This window comes from Mustelus asterias, chromosome 22, assembly GCF_964213995.1.
Source record: "Mustelus asterias chromosome 22, sMusAst1.hap1.1, whole genome shotgun sequence".
Lineage (NCBI taxonomy): Eukaryota > Metazoa > Chordata > Chondrichthyes > Carcharhiniformes > Triakidae > Mustelus > Mustelus asterias.
This window is the reverse complement of record NC_135822.1, coordinates 16,902,940-16,921,374: the sequence shown is the minus strand read 5'-3', so window position 1 is coordinate 16,921,374 and position 18,435 is coordinate 16,902,940. Positions and strand designations below refer to the sequence as shown.

The following is an 18,435-nucleotide window of genomic DNA, read 5'->3' as shown; positions in this document are numbered from 1 at the left end:
ACTCCCACCCACCTGACGAAGGGGCAGCGCTCCGAAAGCTAGTGGCTTTTGCTACCAAATAAACCTGTTGGACTTTAACCTGGTGTTGTGAGACTTCTTACTAAGTAAGCCTGTTAGCAGAGAGGTCATCGATTTAAAATAATTGGCAAAAATAGGAATGAGGAGGCTTTTTTCACATCTTTGTTAAGATCCGGAATGCACCATCTGAAAAGGGTGATGGAGGCAGATTACCTGAAGAGCTGTAATTTTCAGGATAATGGTGTTTGGGACTAATTGGGCGGCGCCTCTAAAGAGTTGGCACAGACACAGTAGGTCGATTGGCTTCCTTATCTGCTGTAAGATTCTGTGACTTGAACTCACCCATCCAGAAATGGCCCACTGCTTCCCATTTCAGCAATTGATTGTTCCTCAAGAGATTCCCGAGTTCTTCTATCCAGTGCTCTGTCTGGGAGCCCATTCAATATATTGATCACTCTCTCTGTGTAGAACTTCCTAATATCAGTCTCCAATCTGCCCTTTTCATGTTTGAACTTCTATCTTCTTGCCCTTCTTAATATTTACCTTAATCCTACCATTTCCTATCTCATGTACCTTCGTAAAGTCACTTCTCGGCCGCCTTCTGCCAAAGCTGAAAGCCAGTATTGCTCAGTCTTATATCTAGCTTCTTAATTCTATTTCTTTTCTGACTTGAATTGGATGAAGGCATCAAGCTGACCAGGTGTCTATATGGTTTGAGTGTGCCTGCCTCTGACTTGCACTCTGGCCTTTAGCTTGTATCTTTCAGCATTCTGTTTGCTTTGATGACTGATGCTGTATATTGGACACTCTTCAGCTGTTCCAAGCTATCGGTGCTTTACTGAAAGGATCGATGTATAGTGTGTCACCCCCGGCTCCATGGGGGTGAAAGTGCTCTTGAACAGTTGTTGCGTTAGGACTGCTGCTAAGGAATTGGCCGTGTAATTTATACCCCAGCTGGTTACCTTTCCTACTCAAGTTGATAAAAAAAAAAGGAAATCGCACCGGCTGTAAAATACATGGCCAGTTTGCTATCGGCCGCTTTGCAGTACAGATACCCAGAACCAATTTCACCCTCTCTATGGGCGGCACAGTGGTTAGCACTGCTGCCTCACAGCGCCAGGGCCCGGGTTCGATTCCCGGCTTGGGTCACTGTCTGTGTGGAGTTTGCACGTTCTCCCCGTGTCTGTGTGGGTTTCCTCCCACAGTCCGAAAGATGTGCGGGTTAGGTGGATTGGCCATGCGAAATTGCCCCTTAGTGTCAGGGGGATGAGCTAGGGTAAATGCTTGGGGTTATGGGGATAGGGCCTGGGTGGGATTGTGGTTGGTGCAGACTCGATGGGCCAAATGGCCTCATTCTGCACTGGAGGGTTCTCTGTGTCTATGTGTCTATTTCTTCGTTACTTTATTCCCCTCCAAATGACAAACTGATTCTGCTGGTAGAATTTCCTAGGATGTGCTTGAAGCATGGCTGGGACCTCCTGCTGTGATTTGACGCAGTATTGCTCCTGTAAGCACACGCATCACCACAGAAAGCCACAGTTTTATCTAATATTATTTTGAAAGCCCTCTGGAAACAAATGTTATCAATTATATTTGGAACGAATGTTTCTGTGCATTGTTTTTACGGAGGATTTCCTTTCAACAGCGAAGGGCTCTGTCGATGTTGCCCGATGATGCGTCTTTATTCATTGATTAATGAAACAAGCCATCTGCTAACCCAAAATCTTTATCTCCACGTTGTCTCCCAGAGGCTGTGAAATTGGATAATGTATCACCAACAGGTTTGGGTCACCTTCTTGCTTGGATTGTGTTCACTTCCAGGATTATCAGTTGCCAGGGATTTGTGACTGAAAGGAGGGAAATGTCTCTCTGGCTATCAGCAGCGTTCACAAGGACAGTCCTTGCCCGTGAGAGGTGGCAGGACTGACTCAAAGTCTCTCTTGAGTTAGCTGATCATTGCCAGGAGAACTGTTGAGGTGCTAAATTTGGCCTCCCTTCCTCATAGAATCCTACAGTGCAGAAAGAGGCCAATCGGCCCATCAGGGCTGCACCAACCACAATCCCACCCAGGCCCTATCCACATAACCCCACACATTTACCCTAGCTAGTCCCCTTGACACTAAGGGGCAATTTAGCATGGCCAATCCACCTAACCCGCATGTCTTTGGATTGTGGGAGGAAACTGGAGCACCCGGAAGAAACCCACGCAGACACGGGGAGAATGTGCAGACTCGGAAGGAAAAGACTCAACCTTGGTTCCTGTCCCCAGTCACCTCAATTCATTGACCTCCACTGGAATTTTTTGTGGGGAGCAGGACGAGGTTAAGCTGTGATTCCTGGGATGGCAGGTCTGTCATATAAGGAGAGACGAAACTATTAGGATTATATTCATTGGAGTTTAGAAGAGTGAGAGAGGATCTCATAGAAACTCATAAAACTCTAACAGGGTTAGACAGGGTAGATTCAGAAAGAATGTTCCAGATGATGGGGAATCCAGAACCAGGGGTCATTGTTTGAGGATAAGAGTAAACCTTTTAGAACTGAGGTGAGGAGAAATTTCTTCACCCAGAGAGTGGTGAATGTGTGGAATTCACTACCACAGAAAGTAGTTGAGGCCAAAAGATTGTGTGATTTCAAGAAGAAATTATATATAGCTCTTGGGACTAAAGGAATCAAGGGATATGGGGGGAATGGGAGATCAGGATATTGAATTCGATGATCGGCCAGGATCATAATGAATGGCGGAGCAGGCTCAAAGGGCCGAATGGCCTGCTCCTGCTTCTAGTTTCTATGTTTCTATGTGATGCCTCTGCAGTCAACTAACCTCATGACGATTGCACATGAGGAGTAGACGTTAGGTCAGGCAGTGGAGGGTCGTCCTTGCCTCGGCATGGACAAGAGAATGCATGGAGAAAATGGGATGTGATCAGACATAATGGGAAAAAGACTCCTAATAGACACTGTGCAGCCACAAATAAAATGCTAAGTAAGATGTAGAAGACCTCACATCCAGTACATTAATATTAATTTCCAGCTGTAGAGATTAACAATGTGGTAAATGAAAAATTGTGAGACCTTTATAAAAAGCAGTCATTATGAATTTTGTGAATCGAGGAGCTTGGTCGAGTCTCCATACTAAGCAATTCCTGATAGCTGGTTTTACTGGAAACTATCTGAACAACCAAAGTCATTAGAAAAATCTATTCTGGACATAAAACTTCTAAAATAATCTATTAATATATTAAACAATACAGATGCTTGGCTAATGCCCTGATATTTTTCCCTTTACAGTGGTCTTCCCAGTGTTTTGTTTCTGGTGCACACAGCCCCTTCGCCAGTTCCAAAGGATGTAACAGTACAGAAGAGGCTATTCAATCCATCAAGTTGTCATACTCCACATAAGCCACCTGGTCAAGTCCCATTCTCCTACTTGCACCGCACGGCCTTTTAATATTTCTCTTTTTTTGAGAAACTAGGGAACTTATTTTCCAATGAATTTGTCAAACACTGCAAGTCTCTCCCTAAACCTATGGGTGGCATTGTGGCACAGGGGTTAGCACTGCTGCCTCATAGCGCCAGGGTCCCAGGTTCAATTCCGGCCTCGGGTCACTGTCTGTGCGGAGTCTGCACGTTCTCCCCTTGTCTGCATGGATTTCCGCCAGGTTCTCTGCTTTCCTTCCAAAATCCAAAGATGTGCGGGTTAGGTGGATTAACCGTGTGAAATTGACCCTCGTGTCAGGGGGTTAGCAGGGTAAGTATGTGGGGTTACAGGAATAGGGCCTGGGTGAGATTGTGGTTGGTACAGACTCGATGGGCCGAATGGCCTCCTTCTGTACTGTAGGGATTCTACGTTCTAAACCTTTCTGCCTTTCTCCCCTCTTGCTTCTGAAAAGCTACCTCTTCAACCAAACTTTTAGTCATCTGTCATAATATCTCCATCAGTGGCTCAGTGTGGTAATGCTCCACTGAAATGCCTTATTTTAAAAATGTTTTCATGGGGTGTAGGTGTCACAGGCAAATCCATTTATTGCCCATCCCTAATTGGCTCTGGGAAGCTGGTGGTGAGCTATCGTCTTGTACTGCTGAAGTCCATCTGGTGCAGGTTCACCTATGGTGCTGTTAGGAAGGGAGTTCCAGGAATTTGATCCATTCATAGTGAAGGAACGGTGGTATATTTCCAAACCAGGATGGTATGTGGCTTGGATGGAAACTCGCCAGTGGTGGTGTTCCCATGCATCTGCTGCCCCTGTCCTTGGAAGTGGTAAGGATGACAGGCTTGGGAGATATTGTCAAAGGAGCATTGTTGAGTTGCAGCAGTGCATCTTGTGTATCATACACATTGTTACCTCGATGCATCAGTGGAGAAGGGAACAAATAGTTAAGTTGGTGGATGGTTTGCCAATCAAGCAAATTGCTTTTGTCCTGGATGGCATTGAGCTTCTTGAGAGTTGTAGTAACTGGACTCATCCAAGCAAGTGGAGAGCATTCCATCGCACTCCTGACCTGTGCCTTGTCGACAGGCTTTTGGAGGTCGAGGGGAGTTACTCCCATAGAACCATAGAAAATTACAGCTCAGAAACAGGCCTTTTGGCCCTTCTTGTCTGTGCCGAACCATTTTATGCCTAGTCCCACTGACCTGCACATGGACCATATCCCTCCACACCCCTCTCATCCATGAACCCGTCCAAGTTTTTCTTAAATGTTAAAAGTGACCCCGCATTTACCACTTTATCTGGCAGCTCATTCCACACTCCCACCACTCTCTGCGTGAAGAAGCCCCCCCTAATATTCCCTTTAAACTTTTCTCCTTTCACCCTTAACCCATGCCCTCTGGTTTTTTTCTCCCCTCGCCTCAGCGGAAAAAGCCTGCTTGCATTCACTCTATCTATACCCATCAAAATCTTACACACATCTATCAAATCTCCCCTCAATCTTCTACGCTCCAGGGAATAAAGTCCCAACCTATTCAATCTCTCTCTGTAACTCAGCTTCTCAAGTCCCAGCAACATCCTTGTGAACCTTCTCTGCACTCTTTCAATCTTATTTACATCCTTCCTGTAACTAGGTGACCAAAACTGTACACAATACTCCAAATTCGGCCTTATATAACCTTACCCCTCTGAATTTCCAACCTTTGAGCTGCTCTGGTAACCACAGCACTTTAATGGCTGGTCCAGTTCAGTTTCTGATCAACCGTTAACCCCAGGGTACGAACAGTGGGTGATTCAGCGATGATAATGTCATCGAATGTCAAGATGAAATGATCAGGTTCTCCCTTGTTGAAGAGGGTCATTGACTGCCACTTGTGTACCATGAACATTGTCCAGGTCTTGGTGCATAAGGACAGTGGCTGCTTCAGTATCTGAGGAATTGCGAATGGTGCTGAACGTTGTGCAATCATTAGTGAACATTCCCCACTTCTGAGTTGATGATGGAGGGAAGGTCATTGATGAAGCAGCTGAAGGTGGCTGGGCCTAGGACACCCCATTGAGGAACTCCTGCAACAATGGCCTAGAACTCAGATGATTGACCTCCAACAACCACAACCATCTTCCATTGAGCTAGAAATAACCCCAGCCAGTAGAGAAATTTCTCCCGATTCCCATTGGCTTCAGCTTTGCCAGGGCTTCTTACAATCACAGATGGGAAAAATGCTGCCTTGATGTCAAGAGCAATCACTCTGACCGCCCCCTCCCAGTTCAGCACTTTTAGCTGAAGATAGTTGCAAAGCCTTGCCTTTTGCGCGAGCATGCTGGGCTACCCCATCAATGAGGATGGGGATGGTATTGGAGTCTCCTCTTTCTGTTAGTTGTTTAATTGCCCACTGCCATTCATGACTGGATACAGCAGAGCTGCAGCACTTTGATCTGATCCAGTGGTTGTGAGATCACTTTACCCTGTTTATTGCATGCTGCTCCTGCTGTTTGGCATGCAGGTAATCCTTTTAGCACAGTGGCAGTCCCGCCCGCCACAGGAATCACAGCGGGCAGGGGACAGACCATGCAAAGGTCCGTTGACCTTGGGTGAGATTTTCCGGTTTTGGGGCGAACGTGGCCGGAAAATCCTGCCCATAATTTTTGAACACTAATTTTGGGCCTATTCGAACCAGGAGTAATCACATTATCTACCTGTCACAGATGCTGCTTCCATGACAATATTGGTAGTAGTGAAGTCAACACAGTCCTTGTTGTGTGGCACTACCACCCTGCTAAATGGGATAGATTCAGAATATACTGAGCAGCTCAAACCTGGGCATCCATGAGGCACTGTGGGCCATCAGCAGCAGAATTGGATTCAACCACAGTTGTAACCTCAAGGATCAGTATATCCCCCAGTCTGACATCAGCATCAGTACAACACAGGATTACCTGTGAAAATTCCCCCCCTATAATCTTTTTTATTCATTCGTGGGACATGGGCGTCGCTGGCTGGCCAGCATTTATTGATGTGGAGATGCTGGCGTTGGACTGGGGTGAACACAGTAAGAAGTCTCACAACACCAGGTTAAAGTCCAACAGGTTTATTTGGTAGCAAATACCATAAGCTTTCGGAGCACTGCTCCTTCGTCAGATGGAGTGGAAATCTGCTCTCAAACAGAGACAATACACATCTCTTTAACCTGTGTTTAATGTTCCCTCCACCCACATTGTCTGTACATTTAAGACCTGGCTGGGTGTAGGAATCGCATTCTATTCAGTATTCTGCAACTTGATTCTGTCTGTTGGCACTGTTTGAGAGCAGATTTCCACTCCATCTGACGAAGGAGCAGTGCTCCGAAAGCTTATGGTATTTGCTACCAAATAAACCTGTTGGACTTTAACCTGGTGTTGTGAGACTTCTTACAGCATTTATTGCCCATCCCTAGTTGCCCTTGGAGGGCAGTTGAGAGTCAACCACATTGCTGTGGCTCTGGAGTCACATATAGGCCAGACCAGGTAAGGAAGACAGATTTCCTTCCCTGAAGGACATTAGTGAACCAGGTGGGTTTTTTCGACAATTGACAATGATTTCATGGTCATCCGTAGATTCGTAATTCCAGATTTTTTTTTATTGAATTCAAATTCCACCACCTGCCGTGGTGGGATTCGAACTTGGGTCCCCAGAACGTTAGCTGATTAATAGTCTAGTGATAATACCACTAGGCTATTGCCTCCCCTCTTGAAGGAAACACCACGGTGTAAATAAGAAGCTATAATTTGCCGTAGGCTCACCTCAGGACAAATGTTTATTTGCACTTAATAAAATTTAGCACTGATGTTACAGTAGAGAAACGACAATCTTAAATTATGTGTGTGTATCTCAGTCTGAAATGGAATACTTTTACAAGGGCATGGGGCCCTTTAAGGACATAAATGAACAGATTGATTGTTTTCTACCTGAGTCTCTTTGCAAGCGTTTCTATCAAAAGGCAATCCACCAAATCTCACTGTATTATCTGTTTGGGTCTTCAGGCATTGCATTCTCAGGAGCTGGTGTGTAAGGGAAGAGATAAGAGAGCAGCCAACTTGCCACAGTTTTAGCTGTAACAAAAGATTAAAAAAATAGCAGTAATGTGTGGCGTTTGTCTTTCCCTTGTTTATCGATCTATCATTGCAACAGAAGTTCTGTGTTGGCAAAATTTAAGTTGAAAGAGTAGTGTGTTGTTTCGCAGCCTCTTAGCCGAGTCCTTAACCCTTTGTTAGCCAGTGTTCTGATTTTTTTCTTTTGCCTTTTATAAGAGGAACAGGCGAGGAGGGGCCTTGTTGGAAAAATAACCTGGTTAAAGTTATCTTTTTGTATATCTGGGGGTGGCAGTTGTGGCAATTTGATTTTTTCCATTTCATGTTCATCAGGAAAGACAATTTCCATTGACAATCTCTGGCTAGCTTTGGTTCCAAAATACAACCTTATATCTGAAGCTGTTGGGCATTTTGTTTCTCAGAGTAACCAAATGCCTCTTGTACTGCAGGTACATGTACTGTCATCTGTTGAAAACCATGCTAACAGAGCATATAGTTCAGGCTAAAATGCCTAATCAACTTTATTGCAAAGTGTAAATTTATTTGGAGCAAACTTAATCGGCTCAGAGCCTACAAGTACAGTACCTACACTCACTGCATGACTGTTTCAGATTATTATAACAGCTTGACAGCCAATGTTTTCTGACCTGCATGTGTTTGCAAAGAAAGCACTTTGATTAAGGATGGTTCATATGCTAAACATAACTTGTGTTTCCCCAAGACTAAAGCAATAAGCGATTCGGTCGGTGTGGTCCCTAGCTTGTGTGGTCGGTGCAGACTCGATGGGCCGAATGGCCTCCTTCTGCACTGTAGGGTTTCTATGATTTCTATGATGATGATTCATTCGCATAATCTTGATAATCGGAAAGACACCCTTCATCCACTTGTGTCTGGCAGGTAGGATTAAGGAAAACCCTAAAGCTTTCTATAGATATGTCAGGAATAAACTAGGGTAAGATTAGGGCCAGTCAAGGACAGTAGTGGGAAGTTGTGCGTGGAGCCTGAAGAGATAGGAGAGGTGCTAAATGAATATTTTTTGTCAGGTATTCACGCAGGAAAAAGACAATGTTGTCAAGGAGAATACTGAGATACAAGCGATTGGACTAGACGGGATTGAGGTTAATAAGGAGGAGGTGTTAGCAATTCTGGAAAGTGTGAAAATAGATAAATCCCCTGGGCTGGATGGGATTTATCCCAGGATTGTCTGGGAGGCTAGGGAGGAGATTGCAGAGCCTTTGGCTTTGATCTTTATGTCGTCATTGTCTACAGGAATAGTGCCAGAAGACTGGAGGATAGCAAATGTTGTCCCCTTGTTCACGAAGGGGAGTAGAGACAACCCTGGTAATTATAGACCAGTGAGCCTTACTTCTGTTGTGGGCAAAGTATTGGAAAGGATTATAAGAGATAGGATTTATAATCACCTAGAAAATAATAATTTGATTAGGGATAGTCAACACGGTTTTGTGAAGGGTAGGTCGTGCCTCACAAACCTTATTGAGTTCTTTGAGAAGGTGACCAAAGAGGTGGATGAGGGTAAAGCAGTTGATGTGTATATGGATATCAGTAAAGCGTTTGATAAAGTTCCCCACGGTAAGCTATTGCAGAAGATATGGAGGCATGGGATTGAGGGTGATTTAGCGGTTTGGATCAGGAATTGGCTAGCTGTAAGAAGACAGAGGGTGGTGGTTGATGGGAAATATTCATCCTGGAGTTCAGTTACGAGGGGCCACTGCTGTTTGTCATTTTTATAAATGACCTGGATGAGGGCGTAGAAGGATGGGTTAGTAAATTTGCGGATGACACTAAAGTCGGTGGAGTTGTGGACACTGCGGAAGGTTGTTGCAGGTTACAGAGCGACATAGATAAGCTGCAGAGCTGGGTTGAGAGGTGGCAAATGGAGTTCAATGCGGAAAAGTGTGAGGTGATTCACTTTGGAAGGAGTAACAGGATTACAGAGTACTGGGCTAATGGTAAGATACTTGGTAGTGTGGATGAACAGAGAGATCTCGGTGTCCATGTGCATAGATCCCTGAAAGTTGGCACCCAGGTTGATAGGATTGTTAAGGAGGCGTACGGAGTGTTAGCTTTTATTGGTAGAGGGATTGAGTCTCGGAGCCAGGAGGTCATGTTGCAGCTGTTTAAAACTCTGGTGCGGCTGCACTTGGAGTATTGCGTACAGTTCTGGTCGCCGCATTATAGGAAGGATGTGGAAGCATTGGAAAGGGTGCAGAGGAGATTTACTAGGATGTTGCCTGGTATGGTGGGAAAGTCTTATGAAGAAAGGCTGAGGGACTTGAGGTTGCTTTCGTTAGAGAGAAGAAGGTTAAGAGGTGACTTAATAGAGGCATACAAGATGATCAGAGGATTAGACAGGGTGGATAGTGAGAGCCTTTTTCCTCGGATGGTAATAGCTAGCACGAGGGGACATCGCTTTAAATTGAGGGGTGATAGATATAGGACAGATATCAGAGGTAGGTTCTTCACTCAGAGAGCAGTAAGGGCGTGGAATGCCCTGCCTGCAGCAGTAGTGGACTCGCCAACATTAAGGGCATTTAAATGGTCATTGGATAAACATATGGATGATATTGGAATAGTGTAGGTTAGATGGGCTTTAGATCGGTTTCACTGGTCAGCGCAACATCGAGGGCTGAAGGGCCTGTACTGTGCTGTTACGTTCTATGTTCTATGTGTTGGAGACCTCATTGATCCCTGTCTGTCTGTGAACGGGATCCTGATATCAAAATATCTGTTTAGTTTTTACAACCGAAGCAGTAATTGAGGTAGAAAGATAGGAGAAAAGGTTGTCATGAAAAGGCAGAATGCAGAGCAGTAAGTCTGTTTAGCAACAAGAATGTGCAATTCTATGGTGCCTGTAATATACTAAAGCATCCCAAGGTGCTGCATAAAAGCAATTATCAAATCAAATTTGACTCCAAGCCATATAAGGAGACATTTGCACAGATGAACAAGAGCTTGGTCAATTGTATCATTTTCAAGGAGCTTCTTAAAGGTGGGGAGGGAAAAAAAGGGGTTTTGGAAGGAATTCCAGAGCTTAGGGCCTAGACAGCTGATGGCATGACTGCCAATGGCAGAGCAAATAGAATTAGGGCTGTGTGAAAGGCCAGAATTAGAGAAGCGCAGGGTCTCCAAGCTTGATATGACTGCCAGAGATTGAAGGCAACTTTGTTTGAAAATGATACAAATTTTAAAATGAAGCCATTGCTGGTCTGAGAGTTAGATTCAGTCAGCAATCACAGGGGATGGTGAGTGTAAGTAACTTGGTGAGCGTTAGGATTAAGGGCAGATGACCTTTGGATGAGCTGAAGTCTAGCTATATGACCCACCAGTGTAGGGTCATGTAGTGTGTATATACGGTGGAATTGTTAGGGGTTGGATTGGTGATGGCATGGAGACAATTAAAGAGGGGGAACTATAATTTTTTTTAAGAGTGCAGACTCAGGATAAAAATATGGTAATGGGTCAACAAGTGCAGGCACATCTCAGGTTCAATTCCCAGTCTCTGGTGTTAATTAGCCTTAGTCTGGGAAACACTAACGGAGCTACAATTGGCTTCAACACTCCTGGGAGAAGGAGGGGAAAGATCCAGACAGATGTTCAGAGGCCATGTCAGGAAACACCGCATGCATCACTCCTGAATCTCCTCCATAAAATCCACTGGATTACAGTCATGAAGTTTCCGCAGTTAGGAGAGACATCTGAAAACTCTAGCATTATTGCAAGTGGGAATCAATGTGCGGAGGGCAGTAAGATTGAAGAGAGATATAGCATGCATGAAAGTGGTCCATTCTCTAAAGGCAAAATCAATGTCCTAAAGGCTGAAGCTTGCTTGTTTTCAAATGGGGAGAGGTGCCCCTAGAACTGTTTTATTTGGGTCCTGTATCCCCCATTTCCAACCCTGTTTCCTCCTTGAAATATTGCAGGCCCCAGAATGGCTCCATGATCCTATACAACAGGAAGAAGGTGAAATACAGAAAGGATGGCTACTGCTGGAAGAAACGGAAAGATGGGAAAACTACACGGGAGGATCACATGAAGTTGAAGGTGCAGGGTGTGGAGGTAAGGGCTGGAGTAACACTCCCAAGTCTGTTTTGTACTTTTCCCATTGAACCCTTGTTGAGATAATCGTCAGGGACTTTTGGAAGAGGGGCGGTGCTGTGACATCTCCTCACCAGTCTGATTGATGACAAACCTCTCAATTTCACTTCACAATTACACAAAAAATCAATGTTAAGAATTACTGAGTTGACAGAACACTTGAAACTCAAACCTCTTGACGCTGTTTCAACTTTGAGAGCCTCCTTATAATGTAATGAAAAATTACTTTCACCAGCACCATTTGTTGTTTTTCTCCCCTTCTCTTTGCTAAGACTGCCGTCATTCCCACTATTCGGAGCTGAGAGAACCAGCTGATAATCTGGTCTCTGCCTTGCTGCCAAAACCCTAAAAGGACAATAGCAACTTGTATTTTCATTACATCCTTTGCATAATGCAACGTCTCATTCAGTGGGCGTGGTGTGGGGAGAGTTGGGGGGGATAATGATAGGAAGCAGGGATGAGGCATTATCTGACCAAATGTACACGCAAAGTATGTTTGATTCTATCGGAATTTCTTGAAGAGCGATATCAAGGTAAAGTGATTTAGGGAATGAGTTCCGAAAGCTGAAGATTCCAATGGTGTAGCAGGGGTGAGCAGTCATGAGGAAAGGTACAAACATTAGGTCATCTACACTCATCATTTTTTTTCTTTCTATACTTTTACCAATTAAATGACCTTCCTATTTCTTGAACTTTCTTGCTGAAAGGACTGCGGGCAGCCTACTTCCTTGAGTTTTGCCAACAACCCTTACGTTTGTTCATAGGAAGTCTGTGCTGCCACCCCAATTGTTACATTATTGTACTGCTTTTGCTCCACTGAACTTGCATTGTACACATCATGAGTTCAATCCCCACTGTGGCAAATTGAATCCAGTAAATCCAATAATTTGTGGGTTGGCACTGGGAAAATTTATCACGAAAGTTGCTAAAAACATCCTTTTAGGATAGGGAACCTGCTGTTGCTATCTGGTCAGGCCTACGTGTTGCTCTGGTTCCACACAACATTGTTGGCTCTTAATACCCACAGAGCATTAGGGCCAATAGATTAAAATAAAATGTCAGGCTTATCTAGGTTTCCTCCCAAAGATATTCTCCAAGGCTCCTTACACAGCACTTTCCAAACCCGCAAACTCTCCCATCAGGGAGGACTAAGGCAGCTGGGAATGCCACCATCTGCAAGTTCCTCTCCAAGCCACACAGCATCCAGAATTGGAACTATATAATCATTCCTTTACTTCTACTGGGTCAAAATCTTGGGAGTCCCTTTCTGACAGCACTGTGGGTCTACACCACATGGACTGCAGTGGTCCAAGAAGGCAGCTCACCACCACCTTCTCAAGGGCAAGTAGGAGTGGCTTAGTCAGTGATGCCCACATTCTGCAAAAGAATATCAACAATATCTCATGGCTCAGGTTAAGAGCTGTGTCAAGTATTGAGCCTAAACCACTGGTCTGCCACTTCAGATAGAGTCTTCAAGTGCTGCATTTCTCAGTGTCCCCTGTCCAAATCTTTCTTTACCATGAGACTTACTAACTGCGTGACCTGCGTGAGATTGCCCAGTGGATAAATTCTGTGTGGTATTAAGCCAGATGGAAGTGTGAACCCCAGCTTGTACTGAGATAGTTGATCACAGGCAGCACATTATGGGGGGAGTTTCCCCATCCCGCCCACCAAGGGAATTGTAGCAGGGGGTGGCGTGCAAAGATCCTTTGATCTCGGGTGGGATTTTTCCACCTTGGGGCGAGCGCGACCGGAAAATCCCGCCTTATATGTGTTACATTTGGCTGCTGCCTCTATGGGCTAAAGGGGAAAAATAGGCAGGGTTCCATCACCTCGTCATGATACAGTGACCCTGGTTAAATAGTGTCTGTGATTGGGTGAGAGCAACATTGGGCTTGATTGTGATACGTGTCACGGTTGCACACTCTGACCCACATTTCTGACCCATAGATCATCTACACTCACACATCAAGGTGGGCCCCTTGGCGAAGGTACCACGAGGGTTGGTAGTGCTCATGGGATCCCACTGAGGGTCGGCTCCTTCAGGAGAGGCAGGGCCACTTCCCAATTGAACCACTGGTCACCTGTTTTTGGATTATGTGACATTGTGACTGTTGATGGTCGGGTTAGAAAAAGCCACTGCAAGTGGTGAAATGGGCTAAGTTTATGAATGCAGAATGTAAGCAGCAAGTGACACCCAGTCACTCAGAACAGAATAGCCACAGGCACCTTCAGTTTAAAAAAAGGGAGAGTTCAAAGTTTACTCTGCCGTCATGTTAATTATATAATAGCATAAAAGAGAAAACTGCTCGTGGGAGTGTATTCGAAAACACATTTGAGCAGGGTAATGAAAAATCCTGTTGCTTGTCATTTTATTAATAATTGACAATATGTTTATTAGATTTGCATGGGCAGTGAATCCACTGTGAGCTGGTAAGTACATGTGTGACATTTAAAGACAGAGCCAGTAAATATTTCACTCCTCCCTGAGCCAGGAAAAGCACTGCCTGGTGCAGGGCCGAGTATAAAGCTGTGTTAGATACTCCAAAGCCACCATCACTAAGAATACTTAATTTCACCGTCAAATCGTCACCTGACTCTGCCTTATCCCTATGGTTAGCACTGCTGCCTCACAGCGCCAGGGACCCGGGTTCAATTCCAGCCTCGGGTCATTGTCTGTGTGGAGTTTGCACATTCTCCTCGTGTCTGCGTGGGTTTCCTCCGGATGCTCCAGTTTCCTCCCACAGTCCAAAGATGTGTAGGTTAGATTGATTGCCCCTCGAGTCCAGGAGGATTAGCAGGGTAAATGTGTGGGGTTACGGGGATAGGGTCCGGGTGGAACTGTGGACTGTGCAGACTCGATGGGCCAGGTGGCCTCCTTCTGCAGTGTAGGGATTCTATGGATCCCAATACATGTGACAATAATAAATCAAATCAAATCAAATCAAATCAATTCAAAATGGACACTGTAAAAGTTGGGACTGAATAAGCAGAGAATAGGAACCTGACATGTGAAAGCCAAGATTGTAGGCTATGGGAACAGCCAGTGGAGGAGCTATGGTTATGGGAACAGGTGCCTTGGGGCCAAGACTATAGCACTTTTAACATCTGTTTTGTTGGCAGGAACTTGTCTTCCTACATGAAACCAATTTCAGTTTCTTATCCCATTACCTATGCCGGTAATCCGTTTCACACACTTATCACCCTTTTGTCAAAAAAAAGTCCTCCTTCATTTTCTATTTTCTCTCATTTTTCTTAACTTATAAATCTGGCCTCTTATAAGTTCCGTACATGGTAGAAAAACATACCGGGATTAGGGTTGCCACCCCTCCAGGGTTGACCTGGAGTCTGCAGGGACAGAAGATCAATCTCCAGGACACTGCTGTGTGCGACCCTGGCGAATAATCATTGGGACATAAAATTACACACACTTCTAATTTTCTTTGAACATCTCCCTTTGCCAGATATAGAAATATTGAAAATGGGGAAGAAGGCTGTTTGGTTGACAACCAAGCATCGTCCAATTGGGTAATGAGTCATTTTAGCTTCCAATTGACGTAGGAAGGCAGTGCGTCACAAGGATGGATGTGTTGGCCGACTAATGGGCGGAGCTTGGGGGAAAGTTATGTGATTGAAGCTCCAGGAATACATTTAAGCACAGTTACCAACTGGACCTAATTTGTCCAAATGTGCCTGTCAATACAACTTTATGGACGCTGACCTCTCCCCAGTAGCTCAGCCCAACAAAGCATTCTTCACATGCATGTCTGGACCATAGGTATTCATTCCACCCAGGAGGGCATCAGAACCAAACCCACTCCTGTTCCAGGAGCAACATTCACAGCATACAGTTTCCAACAAGAAATAAAATTCAAATTCATAGAATTCCTAGTGCAAAAGGAGGCCATTCGGCCCATTGAGTCTGCACTGACCACAATCCCACCCGGTCCCGATCCCATAGCCCCATGTATTTACCCTGTTAGTCCCCCTGACACTAAGGGGCAATTTAGCATGGCCAATCAACCTAACCTGCACGTCTTCGGACTGTGGGAGGAAACCGGAGCACCCGGAGAAAACCCACGCAGACACGGGGAGAATGTGCAAACTCCACACAGACAGTGACCCAAGCTGGGAATCGAACCCAGGTCCCTGGCGCTGTGAGGCAGCAGTGCTGACCACTGTGCTACTGTGCTGCCCTCTGGTTCCTTTTACTAAGTAAGAAGTCTCACAACACCAGGTTAAAGTCCAACAGGTTTATTTGGTAGCAAATACCAGAAGCTTTCGGAGCACTGCTCCTTCGTCAGATGGAGTGGAAACCTGTTGGACTTTAACCTGGTGTTGTGAGACTTCTTATTGTGTTCACCCCAGTCCAACGCCGGCATCTCCACATCCTTTTACTAATGCAGTGGAAACTGAAGCCAATTGCAGCAGCCATACCAGCACCCGAGCTGAAATCAGTTAACCTGGAATGGAGCAGGGACTGAATATTGGATGTTTTCATACCTGAGTTTGACGCTTGTTAATGCAGTCCCTAACAGGGCCACTGGGGGAGCTCCAATTGACTTCCAAAACCTGCACCTCTCCCATGTTAAATGGCACTATCAGAGAGCAAAGTGGGTTGTATTAAGCCCTACTTGGCAAGGCTGGTGAGTTCCTTTAAAAGGATTATTTAAATTCCCTTTTGATGACTGGCCGCAAGTGCAAATGCCTCTTTTAAATTTGCTAAATGTGAAACCAGCCGTGTAGCAAACTCCTCCAGAGGAGAGACATTTTAGATGAGTAGAGCCTTAAAATAACGGCGTGTAATACATGATGCTCAAGGGGTGACTTTTAAGTTCTTTTTTTTTCAAATTACGTTCATTTTTTGATGTGGAACAGCGTGGGACCTTGCAAGATATCAGAATCCCAGCTTGTGCAGCTGGCTTTTGGGGGCCAGTGCGAATATTTAGCATTTTCAAATTTACTGCGGAAAAAAAAAGAGTCAACTCTCTGGTGAGCAAGGTTCCTGCGCTCAGCGCTGTGACTCAAGGTGCGATTGTCAATCTGCTGCTGAGAACCAAACTTTTAAAGGCCATCTTTTCATCTGGCTTCAGAGTGAAAAGGTTAAAGGGACATTAAGGGCAGCACGGCGGCACAATGGTTAGCACTGCTGCCTCACAGCTCCAGGGATCCGGGTTCGATTCCAGCCTCCAGTCTGTGTGGAGTCTGCACGTTCACCCCATGTCTGCATGGATTTTCTCCAAGTGATCCGGTTTAGAGTGGAATGGTGGCACAATCGTTAGCACTGCTGCCTCACAGCGCCGGGGACCCAGGTTCAATTCTGACCTCGGGTCACTATCTGTGTGGATTCTGCACGTTCTCCCCGTGTCTGCGTGGGTTTCCTCCAGGTGCTCCGGTCTCTTCCCATAGTCTGAAGGATGTGCTGGTTAGGTACATTGTCAATGCTAAATTCTCCCTCAGTGTACCCGAACAGGCACCTGAGTGTGGCAACTAGGGGATTTTCACAGTAACTTCATTGCAGTGTTAATGTAAGCCTACGTGTGGCAATAAATAAATAAACTTTAAAGCTGTAATCTTTCCTCTCTCAGTCCAAAAATGTGCAGATTAGGTGGATTGGCCATGCTAAATTGCCCCTTAGTGTCCCAAGACGTGTAGGTTAGGGGGATTGGAGGACTAAATACTTGGGGGTGGGCCTGGGTAAGATACTCTGTCGGGGAGTCGGTGCAGACTTGATGGGCTGAATGGCCTCCTTCTGCACTGTAGGGATTCTGACATTTAAGAGAGATTCAAAATAATGAGGGATTTTGATCGAGATTCTGGTGGCAATAACATCAACAACCAGAGGATATAAAACCAGAGGGATCATGAGGAGAATTTGGTTAAGCAGCATGTTGTGTGACCTGGAAGGCACGGCCTGAAAGGGTTTGGAAGCAAATTCAGTCGTAACCTTCAAAGGGGAATTGGATAAATACTGGAAGGAGGAATATTGCAGGGAAGGACAAGGGGAGTAAGACGAATTGGACCCCCTTTCAAAGAAGCAACACAAGCACAATGGACCGAAAGACCCTTCTGAGATGCAACATTCCGTTGAATAGAGGGTGAAACATTTTTGCCCCATTGTGATCATTTTCATTTTTTTTATCTCTCCATCTCCTTGCTGGTTTGTTTAATCTTCCAGTCTGCTGGAGATTGAAACACTTAGAACAATAATTAATTAAAACAGAAACCAGATTCTACTTTCTTCTTTGCACATGAACTGTTTACATTTCTAACACTGTTAGTCACAGAGCCTATCTAACACAACAAGAGCGAGCACAGGAAGAAGCACTGAGCTCCCGGGAGGCAGGGCTATCTGTTGAGATGAAGTGCTGGATTGGCGCTGCTCCCCAACAAATACTTAACATGGTCATACCAGGTCACCTGTTATTACAGGTGTTAAATTAGTGCAGTAAATGAGTATGGCCTTGTTAAACAATTGTATGAGAATCATGTTGACTGAGGAACTTAGCCCCTGCTTTTACACTTCTGTAACTCTAATGGTGGTACATCTACATGAGATGGTGACTGGAGCTTGGGTAATCCATGTTCTCTTAACTCAAACCCTCTGATAATTAGTAACAGGTCACAATCCTGGAGCTACCTCCCTAACAGCCCCATGAGTGCACCTACACCACACAGATTGCAGCAATTCAAGAGGGCAGCTTTTCAAGGGCAATTAGGAATGGGCAATAAATCTTCACCTTGCCAGCAACACCCACATCCCATGAATAAATACAATAAAAAAACATTCCCACTCTTTCCA

At 45.1% G+C, this 18,435-nt stretch overlaps 1 protein-coding gene across 1 annotated transcript in view; it reads left to right on the top strand.

The window, feature by feature from the left end:
* Positions 1–18,435, top strand: part of LOC144509869 (calmodulin-binding transcription activator 1-like) — a 1,175,789-nt gene that overhangs the window by 575,476 nt on the left and 581,878 nt on the right. The window contains exon 4 of the mRNA XM_078238794.1: positions 11,459–11,594. Coding sequence (XP_078094920.1) covers positions 11,459–11,594 — 136 coding nt within the window. The remainder of the gene's footprint in view (positions 1–11,458; positions 11,595–18,435) is intronic.